Here is a 19,094-nt window from a genome sequence, read left to right as displayed (position 1 = left end):
AGCACACACAAAAAGACAACAGCTTACTACACAGGCACAAATGTTGACGTTTCATGCACTGGCAGTAGAGGAACATTCTTCACGTGGAGGGGGCTGCTCTTAAAACTGACTGGTAACATTTTGCTTTGCGAGAATATGGCGTTCTTCTCAGCTCCTCTGCTGCAACCAGATATGTTCCCACAAAACCTGCTCCAGCCATGGATGATAACTATGTCACAAACTGAGTAGTAGGGGACAAACCTCGGTGAGACCCCTAGCCTGACAGTTTGCCTCTCAACTTGTCCTTGGGGCCTATATCTACCACACCTCCTGTTTTCTGCCTTTAAGTCATTACCCAGGCTGTGTACAAATCCCCTGAAACCAATCTCAGAGACATCTCTTCCTCTAGGGAGATTTTCCCCATGTGAGCGACTGGATGTGATCTCTGTCTTTGAAACTGTCTTCCTATCCTTAGGTATAAGCTGTGCTCTGCCTTGTAAATGCTGGTGGTGTCTGTCCCTCTTCTCCCAATACTCAGAGTGAGGATTTCCCGCAGTCAGAGATTCAGGGTTTATGTGTGTACATTGGGGGGTGGAGGCCCAAGTTTGCACGCATGCTCATTCTCTCTTGCTTCCCATCAATTGTCCTTCAAAGGGAGGCAGATATCTTCAGAATGAAGTGATCTACTGCTAGATATGTTTCTGAATGTCATAGAATCGAACTGAATGGGGCCAATTCATTGTGCTAGAGGGAACAGGTTCTTTTTAAACTTTAAAAACTTGTGTGTGTGTGTGTATGTGTGTGTGTGTGAGCACGCCAGCGTACATGTGTGCACCACATGTGTGTAGTTGCTCATCAATGCCAGAGGAGGACTTTGATCCCCTGGAACTGGAGTTACAAGCAGTTGTGGGCTGCCTGCTGTGGGTGCTGGAAACTGAACCAGGGTCCTCTACAAGAGCAGCAAGTGCTCTTGAACCCCAGGCCATTGTCCCAGCCCTTTAAAAAAATGATTTCTCTTTCTTCTCTAACAGAGAATTTGGGTCTTGACGATGACTCATTCTTGTCTGAGAGAAATGGGACAGGTCCCTATGCATACACCTCTGCCCCTTAGATGACAGCATAGTTTGAAACACACTTAGCAACACTGGCCTGTCACATGAGTGACTGAACATGTCACATGAGTTTCCAGCGAAACAATGCTGTCTGGTGGCTGTTGAATTTTGTAACCCTAGATGTGAGTTTTGCTCGGACCTTACTATATGACCAAGTCAGACAGGAAAATGTGATTGTCTCTTGATTTTCCGAATTGTGCACGACGGATTGGAAATGTAGCTTGAACTTTGACCTTATACAGAGTAAAAATTCCCCTTCCCTTTTTAACAATGCTATTTGTATAGAGTGTTTTGGTGATACAATGAATTAAGTCACTTTTGAATATTTGAGATGCTTTCTTACAGCTAATTTCATTGCTTGGCTCTAAAAATCAAGCTAGTTTGGCTCTTTGGGTTGTGAAGTTCCTGGAGGCGATCCTCAGCTTTTCCTTTGGCACCCTGCCCTTTGGCTGGTCCATGACTGATTCCAGTCTTACTTTGTAGTTCTTGGGGGAAAATAAGAAAGAATTTAAAATTCAGGTCAATGTTGCAGCTACTGAGCAGCTCTGGTCAAGTTTAGTGGAGGTGAGTTGCTGGCTATGATCAGTTCTCCATGTATCTCTGGGTTTTGGCTGTCTATGATTTCAGTTACCTGCATCGAAATTCAGAGTTGGCTGTTTTCACAATGTACCAGGTAATTGAGTTAAGCACAATATGGAAGTTATTTATGTCAGTACCTTGGAGTAGCCATTGCTAATTTAAATCATATATGTGCAACATCTTTTCTAAACTAAGAGTATCTCTCTTTTCCCTTTCATTTTAGGCAGTTCATGGCCGAAGGGGACACACAGGCCCACAGGTCAGTGATAATTTCTGTCTTTTAACTTCAGACGGTAAGTGATTCACACACAATCAAGGAGCTAGAGTAAAGATGGTAATATCTCCTCCCGACTTCAACTTTTGGCTTTTGATGACACTGGTTGTAGAATAAACTGTTAGAAAATAATAGCTACAATTTTAAGAATTCTAAATGAAAGGAAAATTGGGGTACTTTATTTCAAATTTTCAATAATTAAAAAAAGGTTTAAACATAAAAATGATCAAAGACGCCATTTAGTCCAATGGTTAAGTTTCATTTTGTTTGGCTTTTGAGCACAAACTCTAAGTAACCTTTCTTGGATTTGTAATCAGGGATCCTCTCTGACTTAGAATTTATGTGAAAACCCCATATACACCCGAAGAACACACTGAAAGCTGAATACAAATAGGGTATTCTAAGTGCCCTGAAAACACACGTGGAAGCTGTACCCATCCCCCTGTGCACCCTGGCGATACACCCTACACTGTGTTTCCTGAAAGCACACCTATAAGAAAGCTGCTGTGGTCTAGAACCTTGCACAGCTCACATGCCCGGATTAAAGGCACAGGAGGGTGAACAATAAACCCACCCTCGGTCCGTGGTCGCACCAGAAGGAACTCCACAATCTGAAGGATGAAAGAAACCTTCAGCTTTTGCAAAGACTTTTCGTTGCCACTGAAAAGAAGTTTCTAATCTTGCACATGAAAAGAGAGAGAGAACGTTAATGGATTGGTAGCTCGATTCTTTTTTTCACCACAGGGCAATCCAGGCATCACAGGCCCAGATGGACTTGAAGGTTCACCCGGACTTAAGGGCCCTCAGGTATGCATAGAGCAAAAGGAAGCATCTGTGTGTGGAGAAGCTATAGCCTGGATAGAACCCTTCATGTAGCCTGCAGAGTTACAGAGGCTTGAGAGTATGTTTAGGTCAATAAAACAGATAAGCAATGAGACTTGATTGGTACAGAACTCTTTTTATCAGAGTTCTGTCCCTGTCAAGAAGTGGAAAGAGATAAACATGCTGGGCAGGGTTGTTAGGATAATCCAGGAGTCCTTGAGCCAAGGCAAATATTGAGCCTTGAATTTGAAGATTGTGGTCAGTTTAGCACTGTAGGAGCTCAGCGTTGTATCTCTGGATGTCCGTGGTGTTGAAACATTGGCTCAGCTCAAGGAAAAATTTGTTCTAAGTGCAGCTGGAGGTTTCGGCGGGGTGATCTATAGCGTGGCACCCTGCCTGTCCTTTCCAGCTCGCTCCTCTGAGGAGCTGCCTCCAGAACTTTTTCCTTTCCGAGGAGCAAGCCATAGTTGGCGCTTTGCTCTGGTCACATGAGCAGAGAGGTACGTGTGCCAGAGAGGGCAGAGCATAGCCTAAGTCAACAGTGAGACAGGAAGGGAGCACTTGCTGAGAAGGAAGAAAGAAGCTGGGCTGGCATGTAACTCGGTGGTGGGACGCCTGTGTGGCTTGTAGGGGCCCTGGGCTAAGTCTCCAGCATGGAAGGAAAGAGGTGGGGAGGGAAAGGAGGAGGGAAGGGACTAGAAGTCAGACCATTAAAACAGTATTTTTCCTCTCTAAACTTGGTTTTGAATGTATGAAAAACAGGTGCACTGTTAGGCAAGACAATCATTGGTTCTATTATTCAAGGGTTTAAAGCAAGTACATAAAAACGAAGGCATTCTATGTTGGTAGTTTGTGTATGGAAGTTGGGCAGAACACATCAAAACATCAGAGAGAGACTTTGTGACATGCCGCCACGATTTTGGCATGGTAAACAGTTTTCCCCTCAGATCGTGTTCTCTCTCTCTCTCTACTTTGATTGCCTTTATTTGCCGTTACGTGCCTGCCGAGGAACGCTCAATTCTCTTCCTTTAAAGTGAGAAGCATTTGCGTTGGGCACGCTGGAAAGCATCTCCGTAAATCAACTGCCTTTATCTCAGGCTATGCAAGTCACAGCCAACCTTCCTTCTTTCGGTTTATGGACCTTTTTTATTTACAGCACAATTTAAAATGGAGCAAAATACCAAATACAGCCATGAAGGAAGTTTCTCTGCAACCAACGGAAGGCATAGTACTCAGGCAATAGCATCTTCCAGAAGTAGAAATATCTAAACTTCATCTTGCTGTGGAATGTATCTTTTTATGACCCATCTTGGTTGTGGTTATTGAATATGAAATGGATTTAAAGCTTCTGGTTCCTGATTTACATGATTAAGAAAAACACTTTCCACATAAAAAGCATATGGCTTTCAGTTAATTTTTAAGGTCAAGGACAATTGGCAGGACTGAAAGATCTCAGCTTTGGGTGTTTCTTCCAGGCCCTAGCTCCTTCACCTCAGTTTACAGACCCCAGCACCTCAATTTCAGACTGTCTTGTGGTGCACCTACGCAGATGAGGAAGAACTCTAAGACCCATGCAGTAGCCACAGCTTAATTTGGGACCCGTTTCTATGTTACCTTGACTTAGTATTTGATTTTTAATGTGCAAGTTTACTGTTGAAGGGTTCTCACTGAGGGAGAAAATAACACGTTCTTTCTGTGTATTTAGGGCCTGAGAGGAAAGGCTGGTGAGAAAGGAGAAAGAGGATTTCTGGGAATGAAAGGTCCCCAGGTAGGTAAGGAGGCAGCAGCTGCATCTGGTTTTGACCTTGACTTTAAGGTGGATGCTTTAGTAGGGTTCTTCTCTAACGATGAAGTCCACACTGCCTGCAGACCAATTGTGTTAAGTTTGACCTGGGTGTGAGAAGTGGCAGATGTGTTGTACCCTGGTCCCTGCTTGCCATACAGACTGTTAGTAGAGGCAGAAAACCCCCTCTAGGTAGACCTCCTTGCCTCTGCTCCTTGGCCGAGGTTAACAATTTCTCCTGGGTGCTATGTGGATACATCACATCACTTGCTCACAAGTCTCTTGAAGTTCCCTACCCTACCTCCTGGGGGAGCTAGAGAGCTGGTTTGGTGGTTAAGAGGACTTGCTAATTCTTCCAGAGGACCCACATTCATAACCTCCTGTAACCCCAGCTTCAGAGGATCCAAAACCCTCTCCTGGTCCTCACAGGCACCCCCACACATATGGCATACATGCACATACCCTCACATGCATACATATTAAAAAGGTTTTTTTTTGTTTTGAAAAATTATTATTTCCCAGGAAGACTAAACCATTTTACTACCTGGAGCCCTACTCAGAACCCTTAGAATTTCTGAAAGTGAAGACATGACTTTGATAATTCTAAGTTCTCCTCAGATAAAACCAGAGTTGAGAACGACTACCCAGCACCCACACATCTATTTCAGCGTGCTCTCAGAATCCCCAGGGGCATGTGTTAGGGTGCAGGTCCTCAGGGGGTCTAGACTGAGGCTTGGAGTTCTGTATATTCAGTGTGCCCCTAGTTGATACTGATGCTGCAGCCCTGGACCACACGTTGAGTAGCAAGGCCCTATGTGGTCTACTTCTTGTCTATGGCTAGCATAGCATGTATCTATCTTTTATTCCCTTTCTGCAGGTTGCAAGCTCCAACCACATTGGTGTCTTGCTTATGCTGCATCCCCAGAGCTTGGGTCCACAGTGCCACAGCAGAGTTTAATACATTTGTGTAATGAATCAAGCAGTAAATGAATGAACGAGACCTAGTTGGGACTTTCACCCTCCGCTATTAGCAGTATCAAGGGAATGCATTACTTTGCATCCATTAAACTGGGCAGAGGCCCAACGTTTAAGTGACTGTGCTCATCATGAGAATATTTAAGAGGCTATTTGCATAGAGTTGTATGCCATAACATAGTGTTGTAAAGTACATTAATAACTGCTGTGACGAGGTTTGTTCCTGGTTTTGATGAAAGTGCTCTTTCCAAATGCATGAAAACTTCCTAATTTGATAGCAGAATTAAACTGGTGATAAAACTCTTCTGCATTCACATCCTTAATTCATTTCCAGCTGGCTGGCACCACAGTGGAGATTTTTATTTAAGAAAATAGTAAGGACAAAGGAAGACGTATCTCATCTGTCAATATCAGATATTGATGTAGACATGTAAATGAGTTGAAATCCAAAGGCCTTGGTCTTTCTTTTGCTCTAGGATCCAAAATGGTATCCAAGACTGTTAGTTGGATTAATTCTTCCGTTTGTCCCGTGGGACACCTTCATCCGTGGGTCCCTTTAATCTCGCTTTGGCAAGGTGTGGCACAGTCATAAATCATCCAGCCTTTGGCACTGCCAGTTAGTCAAAGGCACGTCTCTCTAGTTCCACTTCCATTTGTCTGGCCGGAAAACCTCCCTTTCTTGCTCTGCTTGGTTTTTGAGAAATACCCTGCTTGTCGGCCGGTTAAAAGGCAGTTTTGAAGACAAGCGGAATTTTCTGTGTTCGGGACATGATGAATGGGATCTCTAGATTGCTGTTTCCAGAGGAAATTCACAGAGACAAGCACAGTCAGACGCAGAGGAGAGTGTTGTTCATTATTGGCTCTGCAAACCCATTGCCATAGGTTCCGTATTGTTGTATGGCACAGGAGGAACCTTCCAGTGGAACAGTATTTTCTAACAGCAGGCTTAAAAGGGGACGTGATTTGGATGGATGGCGTACTGGAGGCTCATTTAGTTACTCAGAACTCAGTGTTCTGCGTAAGTGAAATGTGCTAGTCCAGACAATATGTGTCTGCAATTGAAAAAAAAAAAAAAAAACCAAGCTGGAGTACTATGCCTGGGAAGACATCTTCAAATGCTAGAAAATCCAGTGGAAAACCAGGTCAAAAATATTGATTGTACTTGGAGATGTGACTGATCCTCGAATATGTGTTCTTAGCTAGTAGCATGGACACCAACAAGGTTAGAATTAGTCAAGCACTGGGTTCCTCTCTGTAGGACCAGCACCCGAGCGGGAGGTAGGTCGAACCCACTAGGCTCAACTGGTTAGTCTCACATTCATGGTTCTTTTAATGGCCCTGGTTAAACTCAGTGAGTTACAAAAAAGGGACTGAGGAAAAGGGGCTTGTAAGGAAGAGGAGTTGACTGGGGGGAGAAAGACAGACAGGGATGGTGAGACTAATCAGACTCTATTTTACACATGTGTGAAATTGTCAAAGACCAACAATATATGCAAATAAATGCTAGTTTTTAAAACGTAGAGGCAGAAGGATTAGGAGTTCAAGTCTTAGTTACATGAAACTATATTTCGAAAAAAAATGACAGGGTGGGGAGGGAAGGGGAAAAGAGTCTTAGGAGGAGGGATCAGAATTGTTCCGTGCAAATGTGGGGAACAGTGTGAAATTTCTGTTGTCTTCCCAGATTGTGCCATAGTAGTCATGGACATTAAATCTGGAGCCAGGTTGCCTGGGTCTGGTTCCAGGCTTACACATGTATGTCTCATCTGTGTGACCCTGGACAATTTACTTAACCCTGGACATCTCCTGCAAAAGAATAATAGTAGCAGTTACTTCACTGGATGTTGTGAAAATTAAATAGTTTGATAGATGTAAATGCTTGCAACCATTACTCGCATAGTAAAGACTGTATAAACATTTTTATTACTACAGTATTGTGTCTACATTGCTGAATTGAGCAGGCATAGTTTATACTTTTATTTGTTTGTGTGAGAGTATACACATGTGTACACACCACAGTCCACATGTAAAAGCCAAAGAGCCAGTTGGGGGAACTGGTTCTTTCTTACCATGTGTGTTCCAGGAATTGGACTTGGGTCCTCACGCTTGATGACAAACACCCTGGCCCACTGAATCACCTCCCAAAGCCAAAAAGAGGTGGACTATGGCATAGAGTGCGCTTCATATTTTGAAGAAAACCCTGCCAGGAATAGAACAATATGTAATCCATGTCATAATAGTCGGGTTTCACCATCCTGCAAGATTTAGGCTGGATGGTCCATGCACTCGTCCCTTTTACCAGTTTGACAAGTGTTTATAGTAAGTGCTGCCTAGTGGTGGCCCTGTTTGAGGACCCCAAGATGGCGCTGCTGTCTGCTAGCACTTTCTGAAAACCATTTCAGAAGCTTTAGCCTGTGCCCCCGACACACTTTGGTCACAGTGCTCGTTGGTTTTAGTGAAACTTTTTGAGCTTTCTAAGACACATTTCACGGTTTGCAAATGAAGATAAATTTGCCTTTAAAAATCAGCAAACAAAAATTAGTCCTTGCCTGTTGTAGAAAGCCTTCTTTGAAGACCAACCCTTTGGGAAGCTTTTTTTTTTAATGATAGACATTTCAGCAACATCTGTTCCCTGAGCGAAACAGTGGGAACCTAGACTCTGCTTGGACGCAGACTCACAAGGGAGTGTAATCATTTAGGCCACATCTGGCCAGGGTTACTTATTAATTTTCCTTTATTTACTAGTCTTTATTTGACAGCCGCAATATATTTTTTTTTCCAGAGCAGGATCAGCTCAGCCCGTAAGTCGTCTCCCATCTGTACTTCATTTTCTGTAGAAGACATGTATAAGTGTTGAGGGAAAGCTATACTTTGTCTTGCTGTATCTGCCATCCATCCTTGTTTCATTCCAGGGGCCTCCAGGACCCGGAGGACAAGCGGGGAATCAAGGCCATTTGGGAAGTCAAGGAAATAAAGTAGGTCACATTCTCTAATACAACCCCTCCGATGCTCAAGTTTGTACTACCCGAGAGAGCTGTGGCTGACTGGATGAGCCAGAGCCCTTTCAACACAAAGGAAAACACATTTTGTTGCCCCTAAGCTCTGGCTTGATGCTTGGAGAGCCAGAGATCTCTAAGGACTTGGGTGTGGACCAGGATGAGGTCAGGGACTCCAGGGCAGCAGAATCGCACGAGGGGCTACACCCCCATTCAACTGAGGGCTCTTAGGGGAGGAAGGCTGCTCTCCCGTCCTCTCTGTACCACCCCTTCCTTCCTACCACTCTTGTTCCTCCCTTCTCATGGGAACTTTAGGCTCAGGTTTCTGTTGTGCTGGAAAACTGGGTACAGGCATGCAGGGTCTCCAGTGTATCTCTAGAGCTCAAAACACAGCCTGGCCTGGAACAAGAACTTAGTATTTATGAATAAATGCAAGTCTAGGAGCAAGATACGTAGAGCATGAAATCAGGCCCAAAGAATTTAGAACATCTTGAAGACAGTCATCTCTGGCATAAGGGAGATAAGGGGAAAGAGGTTGGAAACTGAGGTTTAAACAAAGTGGTTAGGAGTGTTTCTGCGCGGGGGAAGGAGACATCAAAGAGGATTCATGCTTTGAGAGGCCTTTGGAAGATAAACACTTTGAAGAAGCAGAGAAGGAAAATGGGGAGGGGGAGGAATGGGCAGGAAGACTTGGGGTTTAGAGCATCCTAGGAGGAATTATTTGAAGAATAATTATTTACCTGAAAAAAATCTCCTGTCTGGCGGGCACATAAAGAGCAAGGCAGTCTGTGCTTGGATCCTCAGTCTCTGGTACAGGGCTGTCTACTTGTTTTGAAGCTTGTTTTGTATAGACACAGCCAGACCCTAGGAGATATTAAGTGGACAGCCCAGTGAAGATGGTTTGGGGTATTTTGAAGGCTGAGAGCCTGGAAACAAGGAGACTAGTTGGTCCCTCTCATTGTCCCCAAGAGCAGCAGTGACTGGAAGATTCGACAGGATGAAAACGTGAGGTGTGATGGCTCCATCCAGCTCTTCTGGAAGGAAACTTGTGCAGAGGGAAAGAGCTAGAAGACCTAGGGATCCCAGTGTGCAGTGACCCCATCCCACAGGCAGAGGCGTGAGAAAGAGTGAGAGAAAGAAGGAAGGGAATCTTTGACCCTGGGGCTAGAGGCAGGGCTTAGGTCTGCTTGGAGATGCAGGCTTCTGAATTATACAGAATTCAGAATTAAAAGGACTTTTAAGGGTGCCCGTTTATAAGAAACATAAAAGGCAACATAAGACGATGATTGGGAAGGAAGGGAAAGAAAGGAAGATGGTCTACCAGTACAGGACACTTCAGGCAGGGAAGCAGGAAAGATACCAACTCATCTGGTGATGAACAGGCTCTGAAGATTAAGCCCCCAAGGGCAGCCCTGGACAGGAGAGAAGAACGAGTCAGAATGCCAGGCAGTGAACACAGTGTCAATGCAGAGACGGGTATGGAGCAGCTCTCTATGCAGTCCAGGAATTCCTCCTTTAAAGGGGAGAAGAGGCTATCTCTGCTTGAGCCTGACGTTGTCCAGAAAAGCTTGGAGTGTGCTTTCAGTGGGAGGAAGAGAGCAGTGTGTTATTGATGGGAGAATAGAAAGGAGGGAAATGAACGCCTGAGACAGACTAGAGAAGCTTTTCAGAGAGTGGAGGGATTTCTTGCTAGAGTGAATTTGAGGCACATACAGCAGTCTTTGTATTGGAGAAGTGCCAGGGAGGGTTTGTGACGGAGGAGAGTGGGGAGCGATGTGTAGACAGTTTGCTGGCCTGTGTAATAAGATATGAGGGTAACCAGGACAATCACCTTCATAAGGAGGGGCTTTGGGCCACGTGGTGTGGCAAGGGTGGTCAGAAAGTGACAGTTTAGAAGAGGAGCCATGCTGGCTTTGTGTCCTGCCGTGTGCTGTAAGGGAAGTGGTGCCCCTGGTGAGAATAAAACTTCCTTTTGGATGAAGCAGTGTGTGTGTGTGTGTGTGTGTGTGTGTGTGTGTGTGTGTGTGTGTGTTTATCATTGCATGTAGTTCACCATCTTAGCCACTCATTGCCATGAAAATGTCCCCATCATGATCCAGGAAGGAATCTCACTACTGTTTAAAAGATTAGCAAAATTGTTTCCCATGATGACCTGTGCAAATACTCGGCTGCGAGGCCAGCAGATGTATTAGCCTAGAGGCCTGAGTGCAAACAGTCAAGGAAGATCTCTGGCAAGCAGATCGTCTGCCATGGCTCATAAACCAACCTCAGCCGTGTATGGGGAAACCTCAGCTACTTGGGAAAATGTACATGGGGTCATGAAGGAAGATGAGCTTGCTTTCTAAGAAAATAAAACATTTAGTTTAGAATAGTTTTAGATGTGCAGAATGGCGGCACTGAGAGACGGAGTCCCCAGCACCCCATGCATTTACCTTCCCCCTGACCTGTTGGCTGCGGTCACTCATGCTCGGCACAGAGGACAACCAATACCAATGCACTGTGTTCACCAAAACCCATTCTTTAGTCCCTTGTTTCCCCCTAGTATTTGGTCTTGGTTCCAGGTCCCCAGGAGTTCCCCAAAAGTGATATCTCTATAGATTTTTCCAGATTTTGTTTTTGAGTGACCTTGACGGCTTTGGGGAGCATCGGTCAGGTACTTTGTGGAACGGCTCCCAATTAGAGCTTGTCTGATAGTTTTGATAAGAGTAGGTCTGTGGGCTTTGAAGGAGGAGAACATAGGGATACAGAGATGTTCTTACTGCATCTTATCAAAGCTAGAACACGCAGCATGGCCTCATTTCTATGGCTGCTGATCCTGACCACCTGGTCAGTGTCATATTGGTCCAGCTTCCTCTCTGTTAAGGTTGGTGCTTAACTCATCCTGAAGAACAGAAAGGTCACTTCATGGGTGTGAGAACTGTGAACGCAGGCTCTGAAATATGGGGGTGATGCAGAATAGGAGGGGGTGATAGAGGTCGCCATCCCCAGGACTCGCTTTCTTAGAGCATCCTCGAGGCCACCTGTGCTCCCACAAGCATCTAGGACTTATGTGCAAGGGCCAATCCATGCCCCCCTTTGAATGAATCTCATGCTAGAGTCAACAATATGTGCTTCAAAGCCTCCCACCTGACTCAAGTTCAAGAAAATCCACTTTAAGGCAGGAAAGCAGGGAAGTCAGATGTCTTTTCCAGGGCCAAATGATTGGTTACTCAGTTACTGGTAGAGCCAGAAACAGAGCACAGGATTGCTGAGTTTAAACGCACAAGAGTATAGTCTGGATAAGTGTTTGTCTCAGTCAGTAGTGACACAAATCAGTCTGCTGATTTCACTGGGGCACTTGCCTTGCTTCTAATTTAGCCACCCAACTTTAAAGTTCCCATTTTTAATAACGATCTTGATGTGCCTGGCTTCCCTGCCTATCTCTCTTCCCTCACTCTCCCCTCACTCTGAGCTCCATCCATCTCTGTGACCCTCTCTTGGTCCCTTCTATTCTACCCTACAGAGTACCTTCATTTCATCTGCATTATACCCACATCCATGGAAACGCACACACATGTGCACACGTGATGGATGGAGGAGGCCTCTTTGACCAGCCACAGCCATTCCTTACATGTCATTCGTACAGTATGCAACCCTGAATACAAACCCGCTACTGTGGCACATGGGACTTAAACAGTGCCTGGTGCCATAATTTCTGATTTGCCTTAACACAAACAACCTAATGGAAGTCGGGTGTGGGGATTCCTACCTGCCATCCTAGCACTGATGGGCTGGGGTAGGACTGCCACAAATTCAAAGTCGACCTGGAACTCAGAATGAGATCCTGTCTCTAGCAAAACAACTGACTTAGGACCTGTTTCGTTATTCTACTGGACAGGGAGAACCTGGAGACCTAGGGGAAAAGGGAGCTGCTGGCTTTCCAGGTCCTCGGGGCCTACAGGTAGGTTGGCTTTCACTACCTTTGACCAGGTCTTTTTAACCTTTTACTTCAGTAGTGAATTAGTTACTTTCCTAAGAAGGAGCAGTGAAGTAAAGTTTTGTTTTGACTTAGACGTCAAGGGGTCTTGATCCATCATGGCCAGGAAGGAAAACAGGCAATGACATGAAACCCTGGTCACATGACTTCTGTAGTCAGGAAGCAGAGAATTAACAGGAAGTGGGCTGGACTATAAAAACCTTGAGGTCTCCTCCTAAAGGCTGACTTTCCCCAAGGCTCCACCCATGAAGATTCCACCACCAGCTGAGGTCCAAGTGTTCAAATACACAACCTGTAGAGGGCAATATTCACCTCACAGGAAGACAGTTACTGTGCCATATTTCTGAGGGACGCTCAGAAGAGCTTCAGAGACACTGTCTCGGTCTAACCTTGTAGAGTCCTAGCTGTAACTGAGCCGGGCATCACAGTCATTTGGGATTGGCCAGCTTTCCCAAGGCAGCTTTTCTCAAGAGTTGATAAAGCAGAGTAAGCTTTCTATGTAGCATCCTCCCATGCCTCCTTCAGACCTTTTGTCTGCAGGATCTCTTTATCAGAAACCATTCCATCTTCCCCCACAGCCCAGGGCTTCTACAAGCATTGGACAGTAGTCAGTGTGTGGGCATTTTGCAGCACTTGTTTTGTTCAGTGAACTGAAATTAGATTCGAGCTGAAGTGTTAACGTACAGAAGCTCTCCAAAGAGTTGGCTAAGAATGCTGCCTACTTTTCCTGGAAGATTCAGGGATGCCCAGAGTATTCTCTTGACATTCACAAACTACACGAGTAGCTCTAATTGTTAATTCTATGGTTCAGGAGCTTTTAGCACCATCTTTAGCGTCCCTGTCACCCACCAAGTAGAGGACCCTGCTGCCTAGTTGTCCCTGATTAAACCCAAAAATCTACCGACCATGTCGTCCTGTAAATAAGTCTATCTCTATTTCTAGTCTGTGTGTGTGATTAGTTTCATTGCTTACAGGGTGATGATGGCAGCCCCGGATACGGGAGCATTGGCCGCAAAGGGACAAAGGTAAGTTACACCCACTGGAGCTGGACCTAGTCCATGCACTTTGGGTTGCTTGTTTGGTTTTCCATGGTTAAGAGAAAGAAGGTAATTAGTCTGGTACCATTGAAAATCTATTCTGATAGTTCACTCTTCGACGTCTTGTGGGCAGTATGGGAGAGAATCATCCCACGATTCCAAGAGGCAGGTGAAAATTGTAAGTTGAAAGCGAGTCATCTGTGTTTTCCTGTGCTGTGTGGCTGTGGAACATGGCCTGGCATGTTCCATCTTGAACTGCCTCTAGTCTTAGCCGTTCTGAATGTAGTTTCACACAGCAGCCAGTTCACATTTTGTCTTCCTACTGTTATGATTGCTTCAGCTATTAGCGAGAAGCTTTATAGCATTTTCTTAATGCATTTGCCCAAACAGTAACTTAAAAATGATTATATTGTTACCGGACATGGAAATACCTGAAAATAAGTAAGTTGATTAAAGGCAGTGATTTTGATATGCTAATAATAACCCCTTTAAAATTATCAACATAAGTGGTTGGGAGGGTGCTCAGTAAGTAAAGCACATGCCTTGCAAACATGAGAAGCTGACTTCAGTCCCTATGTGAACAGCTGATGTAGTGGACATCTGTAATCCCAGCGGCAATGGGAGCCAGAGACAAGTGGCCCTCTGGAAGTTGCTGGCCAGTTAGTCTGGCCTACTTAGTAAAGCTCAAGGCCAGCGAGAGACCCTGCCTCAAAACAAAGGCATAAGGTACCTGAAGACCACCCACCACCCAAGGTTCTCCCCCATCCTTCTCTACATGTATGTACAGACATGTGCATGCACAAACTCCCATATTTATGTGTGTCCACATATAGTCTTCATGAAAAATACCCAATTATTTTACAAAATGCTCAGGAAATATAAAGATACCTTTTCTGGAACAAAAAAGTTAGAGATCCATAATAAAGATCTAAGAGATATGAAGTCTAAAGTAGTAGAAAGGATCAGTGCACTCCAAGTGGAGTCCCACAGGGGATGATGCAATGATGTGGGATGTCCTTCTGTGTATGTGCTGCTGCTGATGTGGGATGTCCTTCTGTGTATGTGCTGCTGATGTGGGATGTCCTTCTGTGGATGTGCTGCTGCTGCTGATGTGGGATGTCCTTCTGTGTATGTGCTGCTGCTGATGTGGGATGTCCTTCTGTGTATGTGCTGCTGCTGATGTGGGATGTCCTTCTGTGTATGTGCTGCTGCTGCTGATGTGGGATGTCCTTCTGTGTATGTGCTGCTGCTGATGTGGGATGTCCTTCTGTGTATGTGCTGCTGCTGCTGATGTGGGATGTCCTTCTGTGTATGTGCTGCTGCTGATGTGGGATGTCCTTCTGTGTATGTGCTGCTGCTGCTGATGTGGGATGACTTTCTGTGTATGTGCTGATGATGTGGGATGTCCTTCTGTGTATATGCTGATGATGAGGGATGTCCTTCTGTGTTTGTGCTGCTAATGATAATGTGGGATGTCCTTCTGTATATGTGCTGCTCTTATTGGTTAATGAATAAAGCTGCTTTGACCTATGTGAGGGTAGAATATAGCAAGGCTGGCAGAGATATATAGAGACAATAAGCAGAGTCAGAGAAATGCCATGCAGCTGCCAAAGGAGAAACAAAAGAGCGATCTCCACCTACAATCCAACATGGTGTTGGGAAGAGAAGCCACACTGCTAAAGATTTTTGAAAATTAAAGTTAAAAAATGAGATATTTAAATAATGTTTTTAGAGTATAGAATAATTGAAAACAGTATCCCACAGAAAGGAAAATATTTAATAGCCTGTGACATTTTGAACATTAGACTCTATATAATTTATACATATGAAGTTTGTTATAAAAATATGTGTGGACATGGGAGAGACCACACGTGTAAGCCCCTGCCTTTTCTGTGGATACCCACACCCGATCCAGGCGTGCGCTTTCCCGAACTCGGGCCCACGAGAATGGACGATTGTCCTGAGGGTTTAAACAGACACACACAAAAGAGACCTTGCTCACTTACCAAAGAGTAAATGGCCACTTTATTAAACTCAAGTAGGGTATTTATACCAGTGGGCAAGGGGGTTCAAAAGGGCATCAGGAGCAGGAGAAGGAGATTACAGGTGCCCGTGCCTCAGGCAGAATCAGCTGTGGGAGGCAGGCATATGGGACCCACTGCTAGAACCTTGATTACAGGTGGAATCACCATAACAAAAGAGAGCCAAATTCTTCCTAAACTATCCCCTCAAGCCAGTGCTAGTGCAGAATCTCCAGGGAGCCAGAGGTCAACCGGCCCTGCAAATTGCCAAGGAAGAAAAGGGGAAAAGACCTGGGTACCTACACACATGGGCCCACATATGTGAATGTGGAGACCAGAGGTTAGCAGGCGGTGGGGTGGGGTATATACTATACCACCTTATTTTTTGAGACAGGGTCTCTCACTAAACATGGAGCTCTCTGATGGGCTGGACAGGCCATTAATTCCCCCAGGATTGTCCTATCTCTATCCACCAGTGCCAGGGTGCCAGAGGGCCAGGGATCAGATTCCCCTTCTTGCAGACTGAGCATTTTACCCACTGAGCCATCTTCCCAGACCTCTGTTTAAAATTTGTACATAGAAACTTCAAGTAAAATTTTACAGTATACTGAGAAGAACCCTCATGCTGAAAATGCATTTTTAAAAGCCAGAAGGAGCTAGAACAGGGATATATAACAGCTCTGGGTAGGAAGACTCAGGTCGTTTTTCTTCTTTTTGCCTTTTGAATTTTGCACGTGTAAGAATTTCTTTTACATAAGAATAAAAGGTTTATGTTTTTGTAGATTAGTGATAATTAGAAGTTGGAAATGGGGAAGAAGATTGGGGGTTGATGTGTAAATTTCAGCCACTCCCGTACCACTGGTCATAACAGGTTTGTCAATAGCTTGAAAGGCTAAAATAAAATTTAGAGACTGAGAGATAGCCTTATGTGTAAGAATGCTTTTCAAGGAAGCAAGAAGACCTGAGCTCAAATTTCTAGTACCCATGGAAATGCTGGCCATGGTGGTGATGCTTTTAACCCCAGCATGGCGGGGTGGGGTAGAGATGGCCAGAATCTGGAAGCTTTCTGGCCAGCCTAGCCAAAACGGTGAGTTCCAGGTTCAGTGAGGGACCCTGTCTCCAAACTAAGATGTCGAGAGTGACAGAGGAAAACACCTGGTAACCTCCTCTGACTCTCCTGGCACACCCATGAGTGTGCACCCCTTCACACACACACACACACACACACACACACACACACACACACACACGCACGCACACTCAAAGGAGAAGAAACCTTATTTTAGGTAAAATACACATTTCTCATCAAATGAGGGTAGGAAGGCTCTTCAGTGAGTCTTTGGTCAAAGTAAGGTAAGCAGGGGACCCTAAGCTGAACAACATGTCTGGACTCCATTGACTTCCTAAACCTTTCCGTTGAAACCCACTTGAGAAAGGTTACTCATCACTCAGAGACATATGGCCAAGTGACTCCCTCTTCTGTCACAAGCCCTTGGAGAAGACTCTGGCTGTTTGTAATTCCCCAGATCACTTTCTCCTCAAATACTTTCTGCCTCTCCTCTTAGCCTTCCATCTTGCTTATGTGCCCATAGGTAGCCAGGTTTAGAAACTGGAACTGGTTTCTCCGATAGTGCTGCCTGGTTCCCAGGGGGTTTAGCCCTTCCTCGGTGCACAGACACATGAACAAAGAAGGTGGCAGAACTAAAGTCAATGTAAAAAAATTTACTCGGGCCAAGTATGTATGTATTGACTTCCTCTGCTGTTGATTGCAGGGGCAAGAAGGATTCCCTGGAGAAATTGGACCGAAGGTACGTGTACTACATGTCCCTGTCTTAGGACAGTTGATGAGAAATAAATATTCTACCACAGGGTGAGGTAGCATAGGAAAGAGACAGGTTGCTCCCATCAAGTTATAATATGAACTATTTGTTTAGGAATATAAGAACTTTTAAAATATTCCATTTCAAGTTTTTTAATGTATAGGTAAAGGGAGAAAGATGACCCTTTGGAAAGTCTTCTCAAATATTCTCCTTCCCTTATTTCCTTATTTTTAAAGTAGTGGTTCTCAACCTTTAATACTCATGTCATAGTGAGTGACCCCAATCATAAAATGATTTTCATTGTTGTTCTTAACTGTTAGGGATTGTAAATACCCCGTGTTTTCAAACAGTCTTAGGCCAACCCTGTGAAAGGGTCATTCAATCCCCATAAGGTCGGGACACACAGGTTGAGAACCACTGACTTAAAGGGAAGTAAAATGTAGAGAAATAAACCAGATGATGAGATGTTGCCTGGCTTGAGTTTCTCCAGTGTGTTTATAAAAACTGCTGTCACGTGACGAGTCAGCAGCGATAACCTCCACCTTGATGCTTTCAGTTTCTCTGGAAAGTTGTACTGAACTCTGTAAATGTCAGGTCCTATGTGAGGTGAGGTCAGTAAGGTCAGAAGACCAAATGAAAGAAGCCCTTGGTTCTCCAAGGAGCTTGAGTTTTGGTCTGGAAGACTGAACTGTGAGCCACTGATCAGATGGTGTGCTGTGGAGAGAGCCACACAAGGCAAATGTTTATGGCTTTATGTCTGAGTCAGTTTACAAATATATAAAAATATACAAATATGTGCCTCTGGGACCTATGTATTTGATTTCAATATAATTCTTATTTTCATTTTGATATATTTATTTAGGGTGAGACTGGGGATCCTGGGGATCCAGGAGAGACTGGTCCCAAGGGAGCCAGAGGTAGAATGGTAAGCTATCCATTCAGAGGATAACTTCAGATACTGTGTGTGGATGTTTGGGGCAGGGGGGAGAGAGAGATTATGTTCATATGTATGATGAGTGTGTGTGTATGCATACATGCAAGGTGCATATTCATGTATGTGTGCATATAGAGACTAGATATCAATGTTAGGTGTCTTTTTCAATTGTTTTTCATGTTTCTTTTAATATTTAAAAAATTATTCTAAGTATGTGTATGCTTGCATGTATGTAAGCATACACGTGCATGCCTGTTACCCACAGAGACCAGAAGTGGGCACCAGATCTCCTGGAACTAGAATTACATGTGGCTATGAGCTGCCATGTGGGAGCTCAGGAGCCAAATCCAGGACTTAAGCTTAAGTGCTCTTCACTGCTGGCCCATCTCTCCATCCCCTCCATCTTATTGTTTAAGATGGGGTCTCTCCCTGAACCTGATACTTACCAGTTCAGCTACACTTGTATGAATGATGAGCAGGCTGCGTCCTGCTGCCTGGCTAGCTTAACTCCAAAGTAATCACATGGAAATTTTATTAATTAAATTACTTCCTGGCCCATTAGTTTTAGCCTCTTTTTGGCTAACTCTCACATCTTAATTCAACCCATTTCTAATAATCCGTATGTCACTACAAGGTCATGGCTTACTCGAAAAGATTCAGCATGTCTGACCCTGGTGACTCCATGGCGGCTCTCTCTGTCTGCCTTCTTTCTCCCAGCATCCAGTTCTGTCTTTCCCGCCTACCTAAGTTTCTGCCCTATCAAAAGGCCAAGGCAGTCTCTTTATTCAA

The 19,094-nt window shown here is 44.6% G+C and overlaps 1 protein-coding gene across 1 annotated transcript in view; it reads left to right on the top strand.

Moving 5' to 3' along the window:
• The window catches only part of Col6a6 (collagen type VI alpha 6 chain), a 156,636-nt gene that overhangs the window by 100,407 nt on the left and 37,135 nt on the right, over positions 1 to 19,094 (top strand). Inside the window, exons 21-28 of the mRNA XM_087905507.1 lie at positions 1,894 to 1,929; positions 2,689 to 2,751; positions 4,472 to 4,534; positions 8,434 to 8,496; positions 12,395 to 12,457; positions 13,468 to 13,518; positions 17,324 to 17,359; positions 18,234 to 18,296. Of these exons, the coding sequence (XP_087761633.1) occupies positions 1,894 to 1,929; positions 2,689 to 2,751; positions 4,472 to 4,534; positions 8,434 to 8,496; positions 12,395 to 12,457; positions 13,468 to 13,518; positions 17,324 to 17,359; positions 18,234 to 18,296 (438 nt within the window). The remainder of the gene's footprint in view (positions 1 to 1,893; positions 1,930 to 2,688; positions 2,752 to 4,471; positions 4,535 to 8,433; positions 8,497 to 12,394; positions 12,458 to 13,467; positions 13,519 to 17,323; positions 17,360 to 18,233; positions 18,297 to 19,094) is intronic.

The sequence above is a fragment of the Myodes glareolus genome, chromosome 4, assembly GCF_982192425.1.
Source record: "Myodes glareolus chromosome 4, mMyoGla1.1, whole genome shotgun sequence".
In the NCBI taxonomy this organism is placed as follows: Eukaryota; Metazoa; Chordata; class Mammalia; order Rodentia; family Cricetidae; genus Myodes; species Myodes glareolus.
This window is presented reverse-complemented; position numbering and strand designations above follow the sequence as displayed.